Here is a 16,391-nt window from a genome sequence, read left to right as displayed (position 1 = left end):
GGGCCTGTCCTTCGTCCATCCCTTGCCTCCGCGGACGAATGGCGGCGCGCCCAAACTGACAATGTAATCTGCCCCTCCAAGTCCCCGTGGACCCTTTGCTTCAAGGGTCACTTACCGCATTTCTCTGAATCTCGAACACGGCCCGGAGATGGCGATGAGATCTTCATTGCCAATTGTCTCGTCAACTGGCAGCGGGAGCCATATTGGGCCAAAAGTCAAACTGGCCTGGCGGTGTGAAGCTTCTCAGATTCCCTGTCGTTACTATGGCAAGCCGCAACTGTTGTCAAAGTCGTACCCTAACAAACGCGACGCGTCGAGACAATATTGAGGAATCGACATGTCCCTGGAACCCCTCCTCCGCAATTACTGTGTAGAGAGGCACGATCGTACTCCGTATAACCGGCAGCATTTCACAGGCCAATGGCAGACACCCTGTTAAACGTGGCCAAGCACCTGAATTTCCCGCGACTCGTGGGGGCGCCTCACAATCTTTCACATCACGAGGCCATTCCTCCACGAAAAAGAGCCGCCATCGATTCTGCGGCACGGCGCAGAGCCACAGTCTCACAGATCCTAAAACAGGATCTCGGTCAGGCACAAGCTCCCCCGCCAGACATGGATGACCATGGATGATGTACGCTGCAAGGCGCAGGTACCTACCTACTCGCCGCCGTTGAAACCCTTTAGGCTCCGAAAGCTCGCGAACACAGGCACGTCAGACTCGGAGGAACGGGCTTCTGGTTGAGCCGGCTTACCTCCGCCGCCACGGACTGAACGAAACTTATCCCCGTGCCTCCATCATAATGCAGCATATGCTCTCTGTTTGCCGACCGCCGCCGACGGGTTAGAGATACAGTAGTGCCACTACCTATCCGGCCGATGATCCTGTTCCCGTCATTGCCCTGGTCGCGTCTGATGCCGTCACCACGGTTCGACCAGGGAATTGCGGCTTATTCATCACCCGCCCCTAATGCGCTGCAACCTGCGCCCGTCCGGGGATTTCGCCTCCGCCTGTCACCGAGATGTGTCGGCTCGGGACTTCGGTGTGGGCTGTGGAGGATCGACGCCCGTACCCAGTCCAGCGGACTCCAGCCCAGTCTTGACAAGGTGACATGTTTGGCTTCACACTTTTTCCCACGTGGGGCGCAGCCGTGCAAGTTCACAACGTGCGAGCGGGTGCCGTGCAGAAGCTAGCATCAGGGAAGACGCATGGCGCATCATTACATACGCAACATGCCGACTTGAAAATCGCGTTTCGTTTGCAGTTTGCTTGCACATGTCTGCTCGTCACAGGTCCACTGTGGATTTACGAAAGGTGGCTCCGAGATGGAAATCCGATCATCTCGGACTACGCGTGGCTGTTGCACGAGGCATCAGGGATGATGCAAGGCTGAGCCTGCTGCATTGAACCACATACGCAGCACCCCTAGGTTACTGACAGGTGACAAACGGAACCTCAATATACATGTCTCATGGCGTAGCTGCAGAGTAGTGATTGCTCTCGCTGGTTTGGAAAACGAAGTTGCAAGTCTGTCCTATAAATCTATTTCCACCCCTTTGATACGGCCAATTCGTTCAAGTACATGACTCCATGCCACAATCTCGAAGCTCCTGTCATTCGCCAGCATGAGCATTTGGCATAAATCTTGGGATATTAGCCTGCATGACGCGAACAAGTACATTATCTCGGTGATTGCTATCTTGGTATGGTGAGTTAAACGTAGACATATCGTGATCAGGTTCTCCCAAACGTGGGATGTATTGAACCGATGATCTGTCCAGGTTATGCGAGCAATAAGTATCTAGCATTTCGTAAACGACGCCGTATAATTATGCTGTGAAACCATGAGCGGTGACATTCGAAAACCTGTTGGTATCACGTTTGCCAGTGGTCCTCTCGTGCCTGCCGCCAGCTGTTTGTGAACACTCGAGATACTGGCAAGGAAACAAGCTGCTTCCCCTACGATGTTTATCTCCAGATCAATGTCACGGGTCTATGGGGAGACTTGAGATTATCGACAATCGCAAGACCGATACCAACTTCGAAGCTCTGTCTAACATAACCTCGGTGCAATAGTGCAGATACTCGTGTATTTGTGTTGTAGTAGATATATATCGTGTTGTGCAGTCGAATTCTATACCGTGTCCGAAAATCTCCCTTGAAAACCAAACCCCGTCAAACTCGATCTCTTGCGCCTGTGAGGCTGGAAAGGAACAACCACTACGTATCGTAGGTGTTGTTTCCCCGGATGACCCTCTATATTCGAACCACCGAAGCCACTTGACTGCAGCGGATAGAGAAAGGTAACATTCTCATATTATCTTACCTCATTCTTGTGCTAGCAGAGTTACTATCCTTGGTCAAGAATGTTGTTCAGCGTAAGACGTAAGGCAGAAGAAGAAATCATCGGCTTTGAGTCAAAGGGTTATCGAGATCCTCATGATCCCCTCTTGTAGCCCACAAGAGTTTCCGAAATAAATGATGAAGTAACGGCGTGGGTTCTTCATCTTCTTGTTCGAGTTTTGCAATTTTGTGCAAGGTAGAAAGGAGAAAAGAGTTGGCTTTCAGCCAAACAATTACCGAGGTCCTCATCGTTCACTCTCGTAGCCCACAGGCGTTTTCGGACCAAATAGGCTGACGTAGACGTTCATGAGGATGGTAGTGGCATCACGAAGACGAAGGACACACAGCCCTCACAAGTTGGGAAGGAAAGATGAAGCGTAGGGGAAATTTCCAAGAAGTGGGATCTGCATGCTGGAGCATTGATGAGCCCAGTATTCGGATAGTTTGGTGGCAACACGACTTCTTCCCACACGACGAGGGTGCGGTGAAGAATGCCAATGTATCATGAGTTTTTTTAAAAAGTCCGTACTGGGTGGATGGCCGTGGTGATGAGGATGAAGGATGAATGATATTCAGCCTATCTTGATCCAACTCGGGGAAAATGGCAGCCTCAGGGGTTCCAACTAAGTGAAGAGGATGATTTCGGCTTTTTGGAAGACAACGGCAAAGCTCGAACATCTATCATACTCCACAACTACTGCGCTCAAAAGATGCCATATGATGTCGGGCCTCTGTACCCGTACACCCTCTCGTGACCCTGCTGGCAATCTTCATAGCAACTGACCATAAGTCTCCTTCCAGGCTGAATGCCTCCCTTGCAACGACACTGCGTACGCACATTGATATCATTTTCCATGCGGCAAAAGTTTGGGGAAATCATGGCTATATGAAACGAAAGAGTCCTGGGGAGAACAATGGAAGGGCAAGAAGGCGGTGGTAATCGAGATTAATCTCGCACTCTATTTGAAGAAAATCACGCATACAGATATGTGTAAAGGGTGAGCAATGTTACAAACCTATTGCTCAAGAATAAATCAAACCGAGAGGAGTCAACCTCACAGTATTCCAGCATTTGGCAAAAAGTAGCGTCAAGGGACTGAAGGATGAGGGAGAGTACTTGATCGCCAAAGCATCACAGAGTATGACAAGGAAGCATGTTTGTTTGATTGAGATGATTGGTTTTTATTTGTTCTCAGGGTCGGACTTCAGTCTCGACATCTTCTTCCTCTCTCCTAGTTTCTCATCCCTCGGCATATGGCCTCCCTCGCGTACCTAGTGGTATCGTTCTTTTCAAAATAAAAGCAGCTCTCACTCTCTCCAATGTGCGTATGACAGTCATGTCATCGCCATGAGTATTCCCATCCATAAAACGCCATCGCTTGCTAAGAATGTTCATCCCAGGTATCGTAGTACCATGCAGTCGCTAGTTTTCAAAAGACAAGAAGAAGAAAAAAAGTCGCTCAAAAGATCTTCCTCCGCACCAGCCTGGGTGATTCCGGTTGCAGCTCCATTAGGTCCAGCTCTCATTAGGGTGTAGTGGTGGTAGTAGTGTGGTGTAGTGATGTTGTAGTAGTAGTTGATAGTAATATTGTTCGACAAATGAGAGGTTGAAAGTTGAGATGTACTCGTGTGAGGACTGTAACCATCTATCGGTAGGAGCTGCCGACGATGGAGATGGAGGCGCTGGACAGGACGGGCTGAATGGAGAAGAGAGGGCGGGCAGGGAAGTCGGAGTCGAAGTCGGCGATGCCGATGCGGCTCGCGACTGCTTGTTCCTTGAGCATGGCAATTCTAAGAAAGACATGTTAGTATATTGTTTGTTGTTAAAGTGTAGTGTAAGGACTGTAGACTTACTCATCTGCGCTGATGCCGGCGAGGTCGAGGTTGCATTTTTGGAAGTTGAAGGGAGCAGAGATCTCGGAGCCGCGCTGCTTGACCTCCTTCCTGTTGCGGCGGATCACCTTGTTGAGGAAGACCTTGAAGCCGTCGTTGGAGTGCATGGCTGAATCGTGTTGCATTGTGAATGGTGGTGGGTGGTGAAGATGTTGAAGTGCGGAGTGATGGTATTATATGTTGATGTGTGTATGTAACTCCAGCACCGCGGTGTTCACAGGGATGGATGTATTGTTTGTTTGTTGATGGTGATCGAAGGGATGATTCTTCAAGTTGTTGATGTTTAAGATTTCCGAAGATGGCGGGAGGATGAGTGGTGATATATCTTTCCTAGATGTTCCCCCTTGTCTCGTGGATCTGGTCTGTGTTCCCGATAATCTTGATGTGTTCCTGAACTTCTTTGCTTTTTCTTCCAGCTCTCTGGTTCCTTGGTGTCTTGTTGGTGGAGTTTAGGCTCAGCCTTGGAGAAATCTAATGGTCAAGGATATAGATTGGTTGACTTATTGGATCGTTGTTTAATTTGATTCCTGTTGTTGATTTGAATACTGGTGAGAAGAAGCAAGCAACGGGAAGGAGAGGGTGGGAAGTAGAAGCATATATCTATTCCCAGATCGGTGGGCTCACAACCATGGGGGCGTGTGGTGTGTGACGAGCGAAAAAGAAGCAAGGAGTGAGTGAGTGAGTGAGGAGGAGGGTGAGGGTGTGAGGGGCGTGGCCGCGCTAGCATGGTGAAGACGTGCGTAAGGCACGTACGTCCCCGGGAACGATCGCACGCCCCCTCCTCCACTGAATCCATCAGCTCCACTCCCTCCCCTCCAGGCTCTTAACCGTACACCCCGTCCCCGTCCCCGTCCGCCTCTCTGTCCTTCGCCGTGGACTTTCGGGAAGTGCCTCCCTTGAGGTGTGCCAGTCATCTCATCAGTGCCAAAAGCATCCGAGGGAGGAAGACAGTCGGGGAGCGGAAAGGGTGGAGGATGGCGTGGAGGGGTGTGCGTGTGTTCGAGAGAGTGATGTGCGTACGGCCAAGACTCAGAGTGAGGAGAGATGTGGGATGAAACTGCCGCGTGCAGATTCGCACTCCCAGGAACAACCATACTGGACCGACTTGACCGCCAGACTGCCAGACCGCCTAGGTGCGAACACAACGCATGCCATCGTAAAGTCGACCAAAGAAAAGTGTCCGTCCGTCGGCCGACGGACGCCACGGACGCGGAACAAGGTTAGGCGGGAGAGGCTAAGTACGATGGTCCGCAAGGATGTGGAGGAGAGGGAGGATTTTCGTGAAGGGGGACACACACAGGTACAGTGTGGTGTGTGTGGGTGTGTATCCATTGCAACGGACGTAGAGGCAATGGGAAACTACCTAAGAAGCTACTGCCTACCGATAACGACGATGACTGCTACTACTGCTGCTGCCTTTGCTACAGATTCTCGCTTGCTGGGTTAAATGCGACTTCTTTGGGAATAGTTCCGTGATGGGAATTGGGTGAGAGGAAGTGATATCGATGAGGCTTATCGTTTTGGGCTGAGCCATCGACGTTGTTGCAATATCGGTTGTTTGAAGAAGAGAGAGTGAGTGTCAGGCATCTTACGTGGGCTGACTGTACCGCAGCAAACGGGGACAACGGCATTAGGTGAATAGGCAACAAAGTTTCCCAGTTCATTTTGTGACCACGTTTGAATGATCACTTTGCTACATTACGTGACTGTACTCCCTGGTGAAGCAAAACAACGAGAACGAGCTGTGAGAGGGAGAGAGAGTACCAGGCAGAAAGTAAAAAGTTTCGAACTCCGTGTTTGGATCGAGCATTGGATCGGGGACGTCGGGAAATTCCCCAATCACGAGACGGACAGGGCAGGACAGGGGGCATAGGATCATCACCATCATCGCCGCGTGCGCGTGGGGGAGGAGAATTCTCCAGTGCTCCAGTTGCTCACAGACGGCCGGCCGTACGCTGATCGCCGAACCCGCAGCCCCCAGTCGGAATGGAATCCCCTGCAACCCTTGCCAAGGTGCGAGAGCCCTGTGAGTGAGCGTGAGGATTGAGAGTAAGAGTGAGAGTGAGAGAGAGTTCGGACTGACTGACTGGGCTGAGTGAGTGCGCAAAAAAGAGAGTTGACTGCCCACCCTCACATCGAATCTGAAACTCGGCGCCGTAAGGCTCACTCACTCATACTCACTCATCCACGGCTTACCGCTACGTTCCGTCCGTTGTGTAGTGTAATAAAAAAAAGAGAATTTGTTTCAAGATTGGGAGGATGGGTGTTAGGTCATGGGGTGTGGTGGTGTGGTGCTTCGTAACGCTGCTGCGCAATACGCGCGCAACGAACATTTCATTTCATGCCTCTTATTGTTAGTCACCAACTCTTACGTGCGGTGCTGCGGTGCCGAGTGATGCGCAGTCGGCCGGTTCGGGGCTGGTGAGTGGACGAGATGTGACATCGCGGACTTGGAATTAGACACACCACACACATACACACAGACAAGGACACTGCTCTCCCGCACGGTTGGGTTGGTCTCTTTGATGCGACGATATTTCTCACCAACGGCCGGCCGAGTGGTGTTCTTACCAAAAAGGCCGTTTGCTTGGACGGGCTTTGCATACGGATACGCCAGCTTCCAGATTATCCAGAGCGCACGCGGGCCTTACGGCGCGTCATATCACGTCGTGCCGGCTGCGGACATTTTTCTGAGGCATCGCGGAGGAGCAGCGTTGAAGATGACCGTGACCTTTTCAGGAACACATCAACATATGCAAGGCACCATGCAGGTCCCGCCCGCCGACCTACTCGTCGCGCTGCCGCGTCCGCGGGATTCCAGATCGAGCTGGCCTGTAGGTAATCTGTCATCCTTCCTCTCATTTGGGAAACCCTACCTACTCCCCCGGCCGATGACACGCCGCCGCCGCCGCCGCCGCCGCCGAAGCAGGGCGTGCCCCCCGTGATCTGTCTCCGGCCGTGCCCGCGCGGGGTCCCTCATCATTTCTACCTTGCCCTTGCCCCCGCTGCTGCATGGAAGATTTGTGTAATTAGGTAAGAAGGAAAGAAAGAAAAGCGATCGCGAAACACCCCTGGTTCCCCCGCCGCGCGCGCTGTGTGTACGACGCCCGCCAACCCAGACGGCCGGAGTCCGGGGGCCGGCGATGTGTGTGAGTGTCTACTGTATGTACTGCTTGCAGCCCAACCTAAGCTGCAGTGGGGGGTGTAAGCTCTGGCAAGTCCAAAAGTTGCAGGCATCTTCTGGTGTTGCGCACGTAAAAGCCGACAACAGATTTAAAGTTGTATTGGGTCGGGCGTGGCATCATTGAACATGGGTACGAATTGGTAAGGCAGGGCATGGATTAGGAAACTCGAAAGGCATGGGGGGATAGGGACAAGGGGGGAGAGAGAGTTAGAGGGTTACAGCAGAAGCCCGCGTGATGCCGAAAGCTACACCACCTTCTTCACTTACTTCTCGAGACAAGTAGAGTTTGTCATCGGAGCTTTCCCCTTCATCTTCAGGCGACAGCGGCCAGGGCTGCCGCGACGAGACGATAGGGCTCTCACTCTCTTGTGGATTCTTACGAGCTGTCTTGTTTGGGCGGGTCGTACTCCGTTCATGTCCGTCGCTATCGGCATCGCGATCGTAGAGTTGAGGTTACCCGTTGCCTCTCGCGATGATCGTTGGCATGAGGCACGGAGCGTGGTAACGGGAAACCCGGATGTGGTAGTACGGCAACGGTTTCCCTAGTATTCTGCATCCGTACACTCTTTTCTGAGTCTGTATACGGGCGGCATCATCGTACGCTAGACACTAGACACTCTGGTTTGAGCTTCAGACACGCGATCGACGAGACATTTGTACCGGATTCCAGGCTCGGAAACATGTCGTCGTGTGTTACGAGGTAGTGAACCGGCCGAGTATGAGGTTGAGTCTGACATTCCTCTCGTTGGCCGTGGGAAGCGTGGAGCTTCAAGCATTCCAACACTCAATCCCATCTCATCCGGCCATTCCAGAGTAGCATCAGTCCAGCCCTCAGCCCTGCTACTCCACGTACTCTCATTACCTGGATATCAATTGCTGTCCATTCTTTACCGCTTCTTTCTTCAGCATAGTTTCGAATGAGGCTGGCTTACATTCCAGCACCTGTATCCGTACTAATTACCATCCCTGTTTCCGCCAGCGCAGTACGCAGCAGCTGGAATGCGATGCGGAACCCCTGCGACAATGGTCAAACCCGTGCCCTTTGGGGCTGAACAATTTTGCAGGAATGTAATCAAGGACCCCTGACACTTTGGGCATTCCTTGGGTCTTCTTGCAGCCCTTTTTCCAGTCCGGACTCTGCGACTCTTGGGTGGTTCTTGATGCATTAGCTGCATTTCTCTAGGCATCATCATCGTTTTCTTCACCAATGATACCAAGACTCTTGGCTTCTATTAATGGACCAAATCTGTATGTACACGTACAGCAGATGAGGGGGGTGAGGTGCATTTCTGTCGTAGTCGTAGTCGTCGTAGAAGTGAAGCCTCCACAGCCTCAACGCCAAGCACTAGAACGAACTCACGTTTCGTTTGGAACACATGACCAGAGAGTGAGAGAGAGAGCCATAGCTTGAGGCATTGGAAACATCTTCCAAGCCTCAACCGTTTTAGAGATGCTGACACAGGCAAGCAAAAGAGGCGCGGAAACGGGCGCTGGTAGAGACTTGTCAGCGTGTCAGAAGAGAAGCACAGAGCATTCGGTCCTCAGTGTACGATGTTTAGTGCACAGAGCAGATGCTGGACATGTCGGGCTTGTCGTGGCGTCTGTTTCTCTGCTTTCCCCCTCACCTCTGATCTCTGTCTTCCCGCGCCACATCCGCGTTTGCCAGCTTGCCCTGACAGAGTCCTACAGGCTACAGCCTACAAGACCAGAACGTGCATGGGACTAACGCCCAATCTTGCCAAGTTCCAGGTCCCGTGGGCGGTGAGCACCAAGCCGCGATACCCCGAAGAGTCTAGCAAACGAAGAAGGATGGACGCTTTGGGACATGTCTGCGAGGGCTTCGTGGGCTTCTCGGCTTGCAGCAAGCGTACGCCCACCAAAAAGAGGTGGGTGAGGGGGAGAGGGGAGCATGGGGAGGAGCACTGGGGCTGTCGGACTGGGCTGCACATCGTCGGACTGAAGGGACGGGGGCTTAAATTGGTTGGCGGTTGATCCTCATCACCAAACGTCCATCACCGGGTTCGAACGCAGACGTGCGGCGTATCTTGCCTAGTGGACGGTACTCATGTGCTGACAGCTGCACACGGAAGACACGGATGGAGATAGGTAACCTACATCACCAAAACTGCATATACGATCGAGTTACACGAGCGAAACCGTCAGGCACCACGGCTTTTGCAAGCCCCACGAAAGCTGCACGAAGCTGAAGCCAAAGGGGTGTGTGGGGAGTAGAGATAGTTGCAGGGCCAAGCAAGACGCAAGCACTTACTTTCACAGCTTCTCACGCGTCTCACTGGTTCCGAGCTGGTGGGTTGCGAACCCCGCTGGGGGATGGTGACACCTAGATGATGGATTGATGATGATGATGATGGCGGTGAAGCCATGATGCAGATGATTTGATGCTGACGATTTTCCTTATTCCGATACTGCGGTACCCGTACGTACGAATATCCGTAGGTATTGATTCCCAATGATTTGGAACGTATGCTTGCCGCCCCCTGCCTTTGCAGATTGCAGCTTGCAGGCCCCCCCTCTGGCTGCAGACTCTCATCTCGCCCAGCAATCTGCAATAGGCAGATCATGGCGGGAAAAGGATTGCAATGCCTGCAATGCTTGCTTTGCACGGTCGCTTGCCCCTGCACCTTCGCGTTCGCCCTGTGCCTGGCGTGCCTGACAACCTGGGTCAACCGAGAGAAATCTCTGGATCGGTAATATCCCCAGCTCGTCTCAGCATGTTTGCTTGTTTCCTCGCATACTCTTTTCCCCCCCCCTTCAATATCGGGATTTGGGACGTGAATCCCTCTTTCAGCCCCAAACCAGTAAAATGATGTGCCATTTGCCAATTTAACCCAGCAAATAGACTCGATCCAATAAAAGCCCCTCTAGCCTCCAAAACCAGTCAGTGCTGACAGTGGAGGGGGCCACGCCTCTTCCCGATCGGGGGCTTTTCAGCACGTATCAACCCTTGGTCAGATCCATATGCCTACCTAGTAGTGTAGTGTATACTCCGTAGGCCCTGCCAGGCTTGCCAGCTGGCTGGGCTCCCTCTCTCTATCTCTCTCTCTCGCGCGTCCCAGGGCAAGGGTTTGGCAGCTCGCCTCGTCGACGCCGTGTCCGCCAGCCCAGCCCAGGTCTCGACGATCCGTGATCTGCTGCAAGAGAAGAAAACCCCCTCCCCTCCCCCCCCCTGGTGGCTGCAAACCATTTCCATTGGATCGAACCCGACTGTTCGTTAGCGTCCGCAAGCTTCAGTGTGCCACAGCGGGACTTGCTCGGACTACCCAGCTGGAAAGAGGGGAGATCAAGAGAGGGGAGGGGATGATGGATCACAGATGGAGGACGCGGCAGAGGCAGGCGACGGCGTCACGGAAGCACCGCTTTCCAGATCAAGTGCCCTACCAGGGCAACTGAGTTACGGCAAAAGCGAAGGGAGAGCGAGGGTGGATACCCGTGAAGAGTGGTGGAGAGGGGTGTGTGATCTTTCTGGGACCTGTGATCTGTGATCTGAGGAGCTAGCTAGCTTGGATAGAGATAGTAGCTAGAGTATCCGTACACAGATGGATAGATGGGTTAATAGGCTGGTAGAGTTTGGGCCAGTTCGTGAGAGAGCGGCGCGTAGCCCAGCTTACCTAACAGACTCGACAGTCAACGGATGTGCGGTCCTTGAAGCCATCACCAGCTTCAGTAAGGTACAGAGTGACACCTCACAGTAGGGTACCTACTGACTGACAGAGCCTCGTGAGCCTCCCTGACAGCGAATTGGCACCAGTCAAGCCAGTAAACCGACCAACTAGGCGTGGTGCAAGGCACGTCGCACAGAGAATTGCACGCTACGAAAGATGGCGGCTGCCCCCAAGACTACACTATGTACCTGGAGAGCCGAGGCCCCACCCTTCCCGCTCAGCACTGGCCCCCGGTGGCTTAACTAAGCGTCCCGTCTGGTGGCTCTAGGTATCTCCAGATCAGCGCTCTCCTCTCCTTCACTCCTTCCACCAAAGTGACTACACACCCCCGAGACCACTGAACCCCTCACCGCCGAGAAACACCGGCTCCGGAACGGCCCCACCACTCACCCCCAAAGTCATTGGCCAATTCGGTTCGATAGTGGAGACAACACACACACCACCAGTCACGGTCGACTATCTTGACATCTTGCCCGATGCATCGATATCGACATCGACAAAACTACACCAAGCAAGCACGGACGGATCACCGACCCAAGATAGCCTCAAAAGTAGCCCCCAACATGGCTGGACGCGGCAGTTGCTCTTGGCTTTGATGACTTGCCAAGCTCCCCAAAGAAAAGCCCAATGAACCCAACCGGCAGTTTTTTCCTCTCATCGTGCGGCTCTCTCCTATGGCTGCGGTAGTTAGTGTACGATGCACTCTCAAACTTGGCAAACACCAGCATCAGAATCATCGTATATTCCGTTTGCGGAAAGTTTCAAGAGTCCAACGTCGGGGCGCAGCACGAAAGCAGGGCAAATTCTCGTGTTTTTTTTTTCCTCCTACACTATCTCTCGCCTTTCTTCACTCCGCGACTACTCCCATCCGCCCATCCCGCTCTGTAGTACCGAAACTCGTGTGTGCCACTGCGTCCGTACGGAGGAAAACCATCAAGGAAAACGACTGAAACCTACCGAGATATCCCCATCACCACTCTCTGCTGCATACGAACGACACGCCCTCCCACTCCCCGCTCTTCTTTTTCGCCTCCCCAGCGGCCGACGATTGCCTCCATCACCGTCACCCTCCTACCCTCTCCGGCCGCATTCGAGCAAGTCGACGGTTTTATTGCGGCGTAGAAGAGGAAGAGGAAAAAAGTCGTTATGTTTCCGCAACGATAACAGTGTGCCTCATGCGGTCTTCTTGTTGTTTCGTACATGTCCGCAATGAGACACAATTCCGAAAGGGTTTTAACAAAACACACTGAAGGCGAATCCTGGAATCGCCCCTCGAGATGTTCTCGGCCATTGCCACGCAAGCTTTTCCATTGTTTAAACTCGACGATATCCCACGCCGGCGCGGCCGCCCGCACGTACGCTTCTCTTGCCCAACGTTCATGTTTGCTTCCAGAATCTCTAGAGAGTCCATAACGTGAAAGGTGTCGTTATCGTATACTGTCCGCAATGGGAAACAGGATCGACTTGAGAGATTGGCCACATTGTCAAGCTTTCCTACAGGATGTGTCTCGCACGAGTCGGATCCTCTTTCTCTGTAGTTTTTCGCCTACGAAATTATTTTGCCTCCTTCAAACATATTGTAAGACGCTTCCGGAGCCGTAATTCACACACCATACATGTCACAATTAAACTCCAACGTTGATCTAAACAAGACTCTGTCATTTTTCAGTCTGAATGCGACGAGACGACGTACCGCAGTAAGGAAGGGAAAAAAAAAAAAAAGCTTCACGAGGCTTTTTCGGTAGATCTCGCACTCGCGGTTTCCGGGTTTCAAGGGTCTTGCATGGTTGTTTCGATGCTTAGGTGTCTTGGCTGTATTTACACTTTATTTCTGCGTTGTTAACCTTGTAACAGTTCAACCTCGAATGGCATTACTCACAGTCATAACTCTCTGGTGACTTACTCAGACTCGCAGAGTTTCTCACATTACAACAGGGCCTAGCCCCGTAAGATGTCGTTCGTCTCATGAGGAAAGCCAGCAGACAAGACACCGCACGGGTGGGGACAACCCCGGTTGCGACAACGAGACGACAAAAAATGCTTTCTTTCTCCGCGCCGTTTCCGTGTCGAGCTTGAGCTTATTTTCTGTATCCGTATGCGTGCGTGTGGTTGTATCCGCCATGCAAGGGGGACCAAGGGGAATGATGACACGTCCCCCGTTTGTCGGCCCTCGGACTGCTGCTGCTGCTGCTGCTGCTGCACACGCCTCCTCCACGCAGCAAAAGAGAAGAGGGAGAGAGAAAAACGTGTGAAGATGCCAAAAGCGGATACACAATCGGCATGCAAACGCACAAACGCATCGCATCACGTCGCAAACCGACCACTCACAGTCTCGGTCTCGGAATCGCCCATGCCCATGCCACGCTGCCACGCTGCAGCGATCTACCACCCTACCTGCCGTCTTCGACACCGCATGTTCCGAGCGCGGCCGTGGGAATCACGGAGGCCGGCGTCGGAAGTGGAAGACAGATGCAGAGAGGACACGAGGGGGAATTAGCGTACCAGCTCGTCGGGGATGCAAGGAGAGGTGGAACGATCGTGCGTGGACACACGGATCACGACTGCCATTCACTTAGTGGCATGATTCCAACCCAACGTGAGCCATCTGAGCGTATAGCGAACGCCGTCGACGTGAGTGACACTGACAACTTGGCGCTGTCGGCGGGTCGTGTTGATCATGCCATTGCTTCAGCTTGGTGCCAGCTTTTGCTTCCAAAAAGTTTGACTAGTAGTCACGTCACATGGCAGGTTTGTCATGGGTAGTTCCGCCCGCTCCTTGGCTTGGGACTGACGAACCGAGCGAGGTGAGGTGAGGTGAGAGTAACAAAACAAGAGGTATCTTTGATTTTTCAAGCGTTAACAATATCGTGTGATCGTGCCATATCCACTTCTCCATCGTGCATCTGTCTCCGATGCTCTGGCTCAGACTAACAATGACACAGACATCCGGCCGCCCACTGCTTCAACAACTTGTCAAGGAAGACTACGCCATGCTAGTGTCCACCAGAGAAGCGGCAGCCTGTGCGCTGAAGGAACGCCGTCTTCTCTGACGTGGGCTCGAGTTTAGCAGTAAAGCCTTGGGACCCGGGATTCGGGTTCCTGACAGAGACAGTGCTGACTAGATAGAGCCTCCTCCGCCTGGCATATCCCGCCGCCGCGATCTCTGCTCTTCACCGGGCAAAACACCATCCTAACAACATCACCAACACCCCTCCTCCTCCTTCTCACCCAAGCTTTCCCACATGACACGGGAGAAGCCAGTGACAGCGGGCGCAAGGCGTGCTCACGCGAGGAGGAAGGCTACGGTCCTACCGCTCATTTGGGGTAGTCCTTCAAGTGGTAGCTCTTGAGCTTGACAAACTGATCGTAGCCGAAGCGGCTTAGGGTCTGCCCCTTGCCGGAGTTCTTCCAACCCGTCCACGCTAGGTCCTAAATGAGTTGTCAGTACCGAAGACTCTGGTGGGAAGGATGATGGCGGTGGCTTGATGACGAAGATGGCTTGCAGGCTGGTGGGAAAACAAAAACGACTGGCGAGTGTATAGAGTTTGCGAAAGCCGGCAGGCAGATAAAACAACAAAAGAAAAGGAAGATGAAATGCGGCTACCCGCTCCGAGTCGGAACTTCCTAACACTTTGCCAACTCTAGCGTTCGGGGCGGGGGGGAGCATCGGGCTAAGGAATGGGGAAAGGGTGGGGACCGGAGACAAACAAACACGGAGGATAGTGATCGGAGCGGGCAGAATACAGGTCGGATGATCGCCAAGGATAGATAAGAAATGGCATGTTTGTTGCTTGTAGGGTATGCTCACTGGGCTGGGGTAATCGCATCGGTTAACGAAGACGGTTCCTGCTTCGACCTGGTCCGCGAGCTCGTAGCCGCGGTCCGTGTCCTTGGTCCAGATGCTGGCCGTCAGGCCGAACTCGCTGTCGTTCATGAACTTGACAGCCTCCTCGTCACTCTTGACCCGCTGGACGGGAATCACCGGTCCAAACGTCTCCTCCGTCATGACGGTCATCGAGTGATCCACGCCCGTGAGGAGCGTGGGCTTGACAAAGTTGCCCTTGGGCGGGGGGTTGCTGAAGGACTCGTTCTCGGGGGTTGCGTCAGTGGCGCCCTTGGAGAGGGCGTCCTTGATGTGCGACTCGATGGCTTCCTGGGAACGCTTTGAGATGACGGGGCCAACGTGCGTGCCCTTGTCAAACGGGTCTCCGAGCACGTACCCCTTGAGAACCTTCTGGACGGCTTCGACAAAGGCATCGTGAATCTTGTCGTCAACATACACCCTCTCGACGGAGCAGCAGCTCTGTCCCGAGTTGAAGACGGCGCCGTCGACGATCTCGGCCGCGGCCCAGTCAATGTCCACATCGCTACGGATGTAGGCCGGGTCCTTTCCTCCCAACTCCAAACCGACGTTGACGACACGGTCCGACGCAGCCTGCTGCACGGCCAGACCACCGGCCACGGAGCCGGTGAAGGCAACGAGCTTCACCTTGGGGTTACGCACGATGGACTCAATCATGACGGGAGAGCCGCAGTGGAAGTACTGCAGCACGCCGGCCGGGAGACCGGCCTCCTCAAACACCTTGGCCACGCGCTCCACAATTGTCGGAGTCTGCGGTGAGGGCTTCAAGATGACGGTGTTGCCAGACAATAGCGCGGGAATGAGCGAGTTGACCAGAATGAGGTAAGGGTACTGGGAGTGTGATGTCAGTAAGAGAGACAGCGGTATCGCGGTGGTGGTGGCTCAGCAGTTTGCGCGTTTGTCTCACAGCAATGGAAACATTCAACGTGCTGCGGACACCACGTAACGGGAGAAGCCACGAAAAGTAGGAGACAAAAGAGAACCCACATTCCAGGCAAAGAGGACGAGGACCGGGCCAACGGGAACCTTGCGAATGAAGCGCTTGAATCCCTTCTCAGCCTCGCCGTCGGTGTCCTTGAGGACGTCATCGGCAATCTTGAGGAGGTACTCGCCGCGCTTCACCGCCGTGGCGATTTCGACGCCGGTGTAGGCACAAGGGCGGCCCATCTGGACGGTAAGCTCTTGGGCGAGGTCATCCTTTTGCTCGAGGAGGAGGCTCAGAGCCTTCTTGACGATGGTCTTGCGGTCGGCCAGCGAGGTCTTGCTCCATGACTCGAAAGCCTTGGTGGCGGTGTTGGGAAGCTCATCTAAGTCGGCCTGGGAGACGCCGTTGCGGGTGAGGATGGCCTCATTGGTGGTGGGAGAGATGGTCTTGAGGACTTCGACAGACATGTTTAGTTGATTCTCTTCTTCACGGGGGTATCA

General features: G+C 53.5%; 4 protein-coding genes across 4 annotated transcripts; 1 reads left to right on the top strand and 3 right to left on the bottom strand.

The window, feature by feature from the left end:
- Window positions 1-3,726: 3,726 nt before the first annotated feature.
- On the bottom strand, window positions 3,727-4,362 carry CLUP02_15332 (uncharacterized protein; the record flags this gene model as incomplete). The annotated part of the gene is made up of 4 exons (XM_049294256.1): window positions 3,727-3,767; window positions 3,826-3,980; window positions 4,034-4,135; window positions 4,199-4,362. The coding sequence occupies 4 exons, from the start codon at window positions 4,360-4,362 to the stop codon at window positions 3,727-3,729; spliced, it is 462 nt and encodes a 153-aa protein (XP_049151402.1).
- Window positions 4,363-5,930: 1,568 nt separating this feature from the next.
- CLUP02_15331 (uncharacterized protein) lies at window positions 5,931-6,422 on the bottom strand (the record flags this gene model as incomplete). The annotated part of the gene is made up of 2 exons (XM_049294255.1): window positions 5,931-6,261; window positions 6,409-6,422. The coding sequence occupies 2 exons, from the start codon at window positions 6,420-6,422 to the stop codon at window positions 5,931-5,933; spliced, it is 345 nt and encodes a 114-aa protein (XP_049151401.1).
- Window positions 6,423-13,384: 6,962 nt separating this feature from the next.
- Window positions 13,385-14,154, top strand: CLUP02_15330 (uncharacterized protein; the record flags this gene model as incomplete). Its single annotated transcript, XM_049294254.1, has 2 exons — window positions 13,385-13,735; window positions 14,047-14,154. The coding sequence occupies 2 exons, from the start codon at window positions 13,385-13,387 to the stop codon at window positions 14,152-14,154; spliced, it is 459 nt and encodes a 152-aa protein (XP_049151400.1).
- A 265-nt stretch (window positions 14,155-14,419) lies between these two features.
- CLUP02_15329 (aldehyde dehydrogenase) lies at window positions 14,420-16,358 on the bottom strand (the record flags this gene model as incomplete). The annotated part of the gene is made up of 3 exons (XM_049294253.1): window positions 14,420-14,533; window positions 14,595-15,797; window positions 15,954-16,358. 3 exons carry the CDS (start codon window positions 16,356-16,358, stop codon window positions 14,420-14,422), a joined length of 1,722 nt encoding a protein of 573 aa, XP_049151399.1.
- Window positions 16,359-16,391: the final 33 nt, after the last annotated feature.

The sequence above is a fragment of the Colletotrichum lupini genome, chromosome 8 (genome assembly GCF_023278565.1).
Source record: "Colletotrichum lupini chromosome 8, complete sequence".
NCBI lineage: Eukaryota > Fungi > Ascomycota > Sordariomycetes > Glomerellales > Glomerellaceae > Colletotrichum > Colletotrichum lupini.
This window is presented reverse-complemented; position numbering and strand designations above follow the sequence as displayed.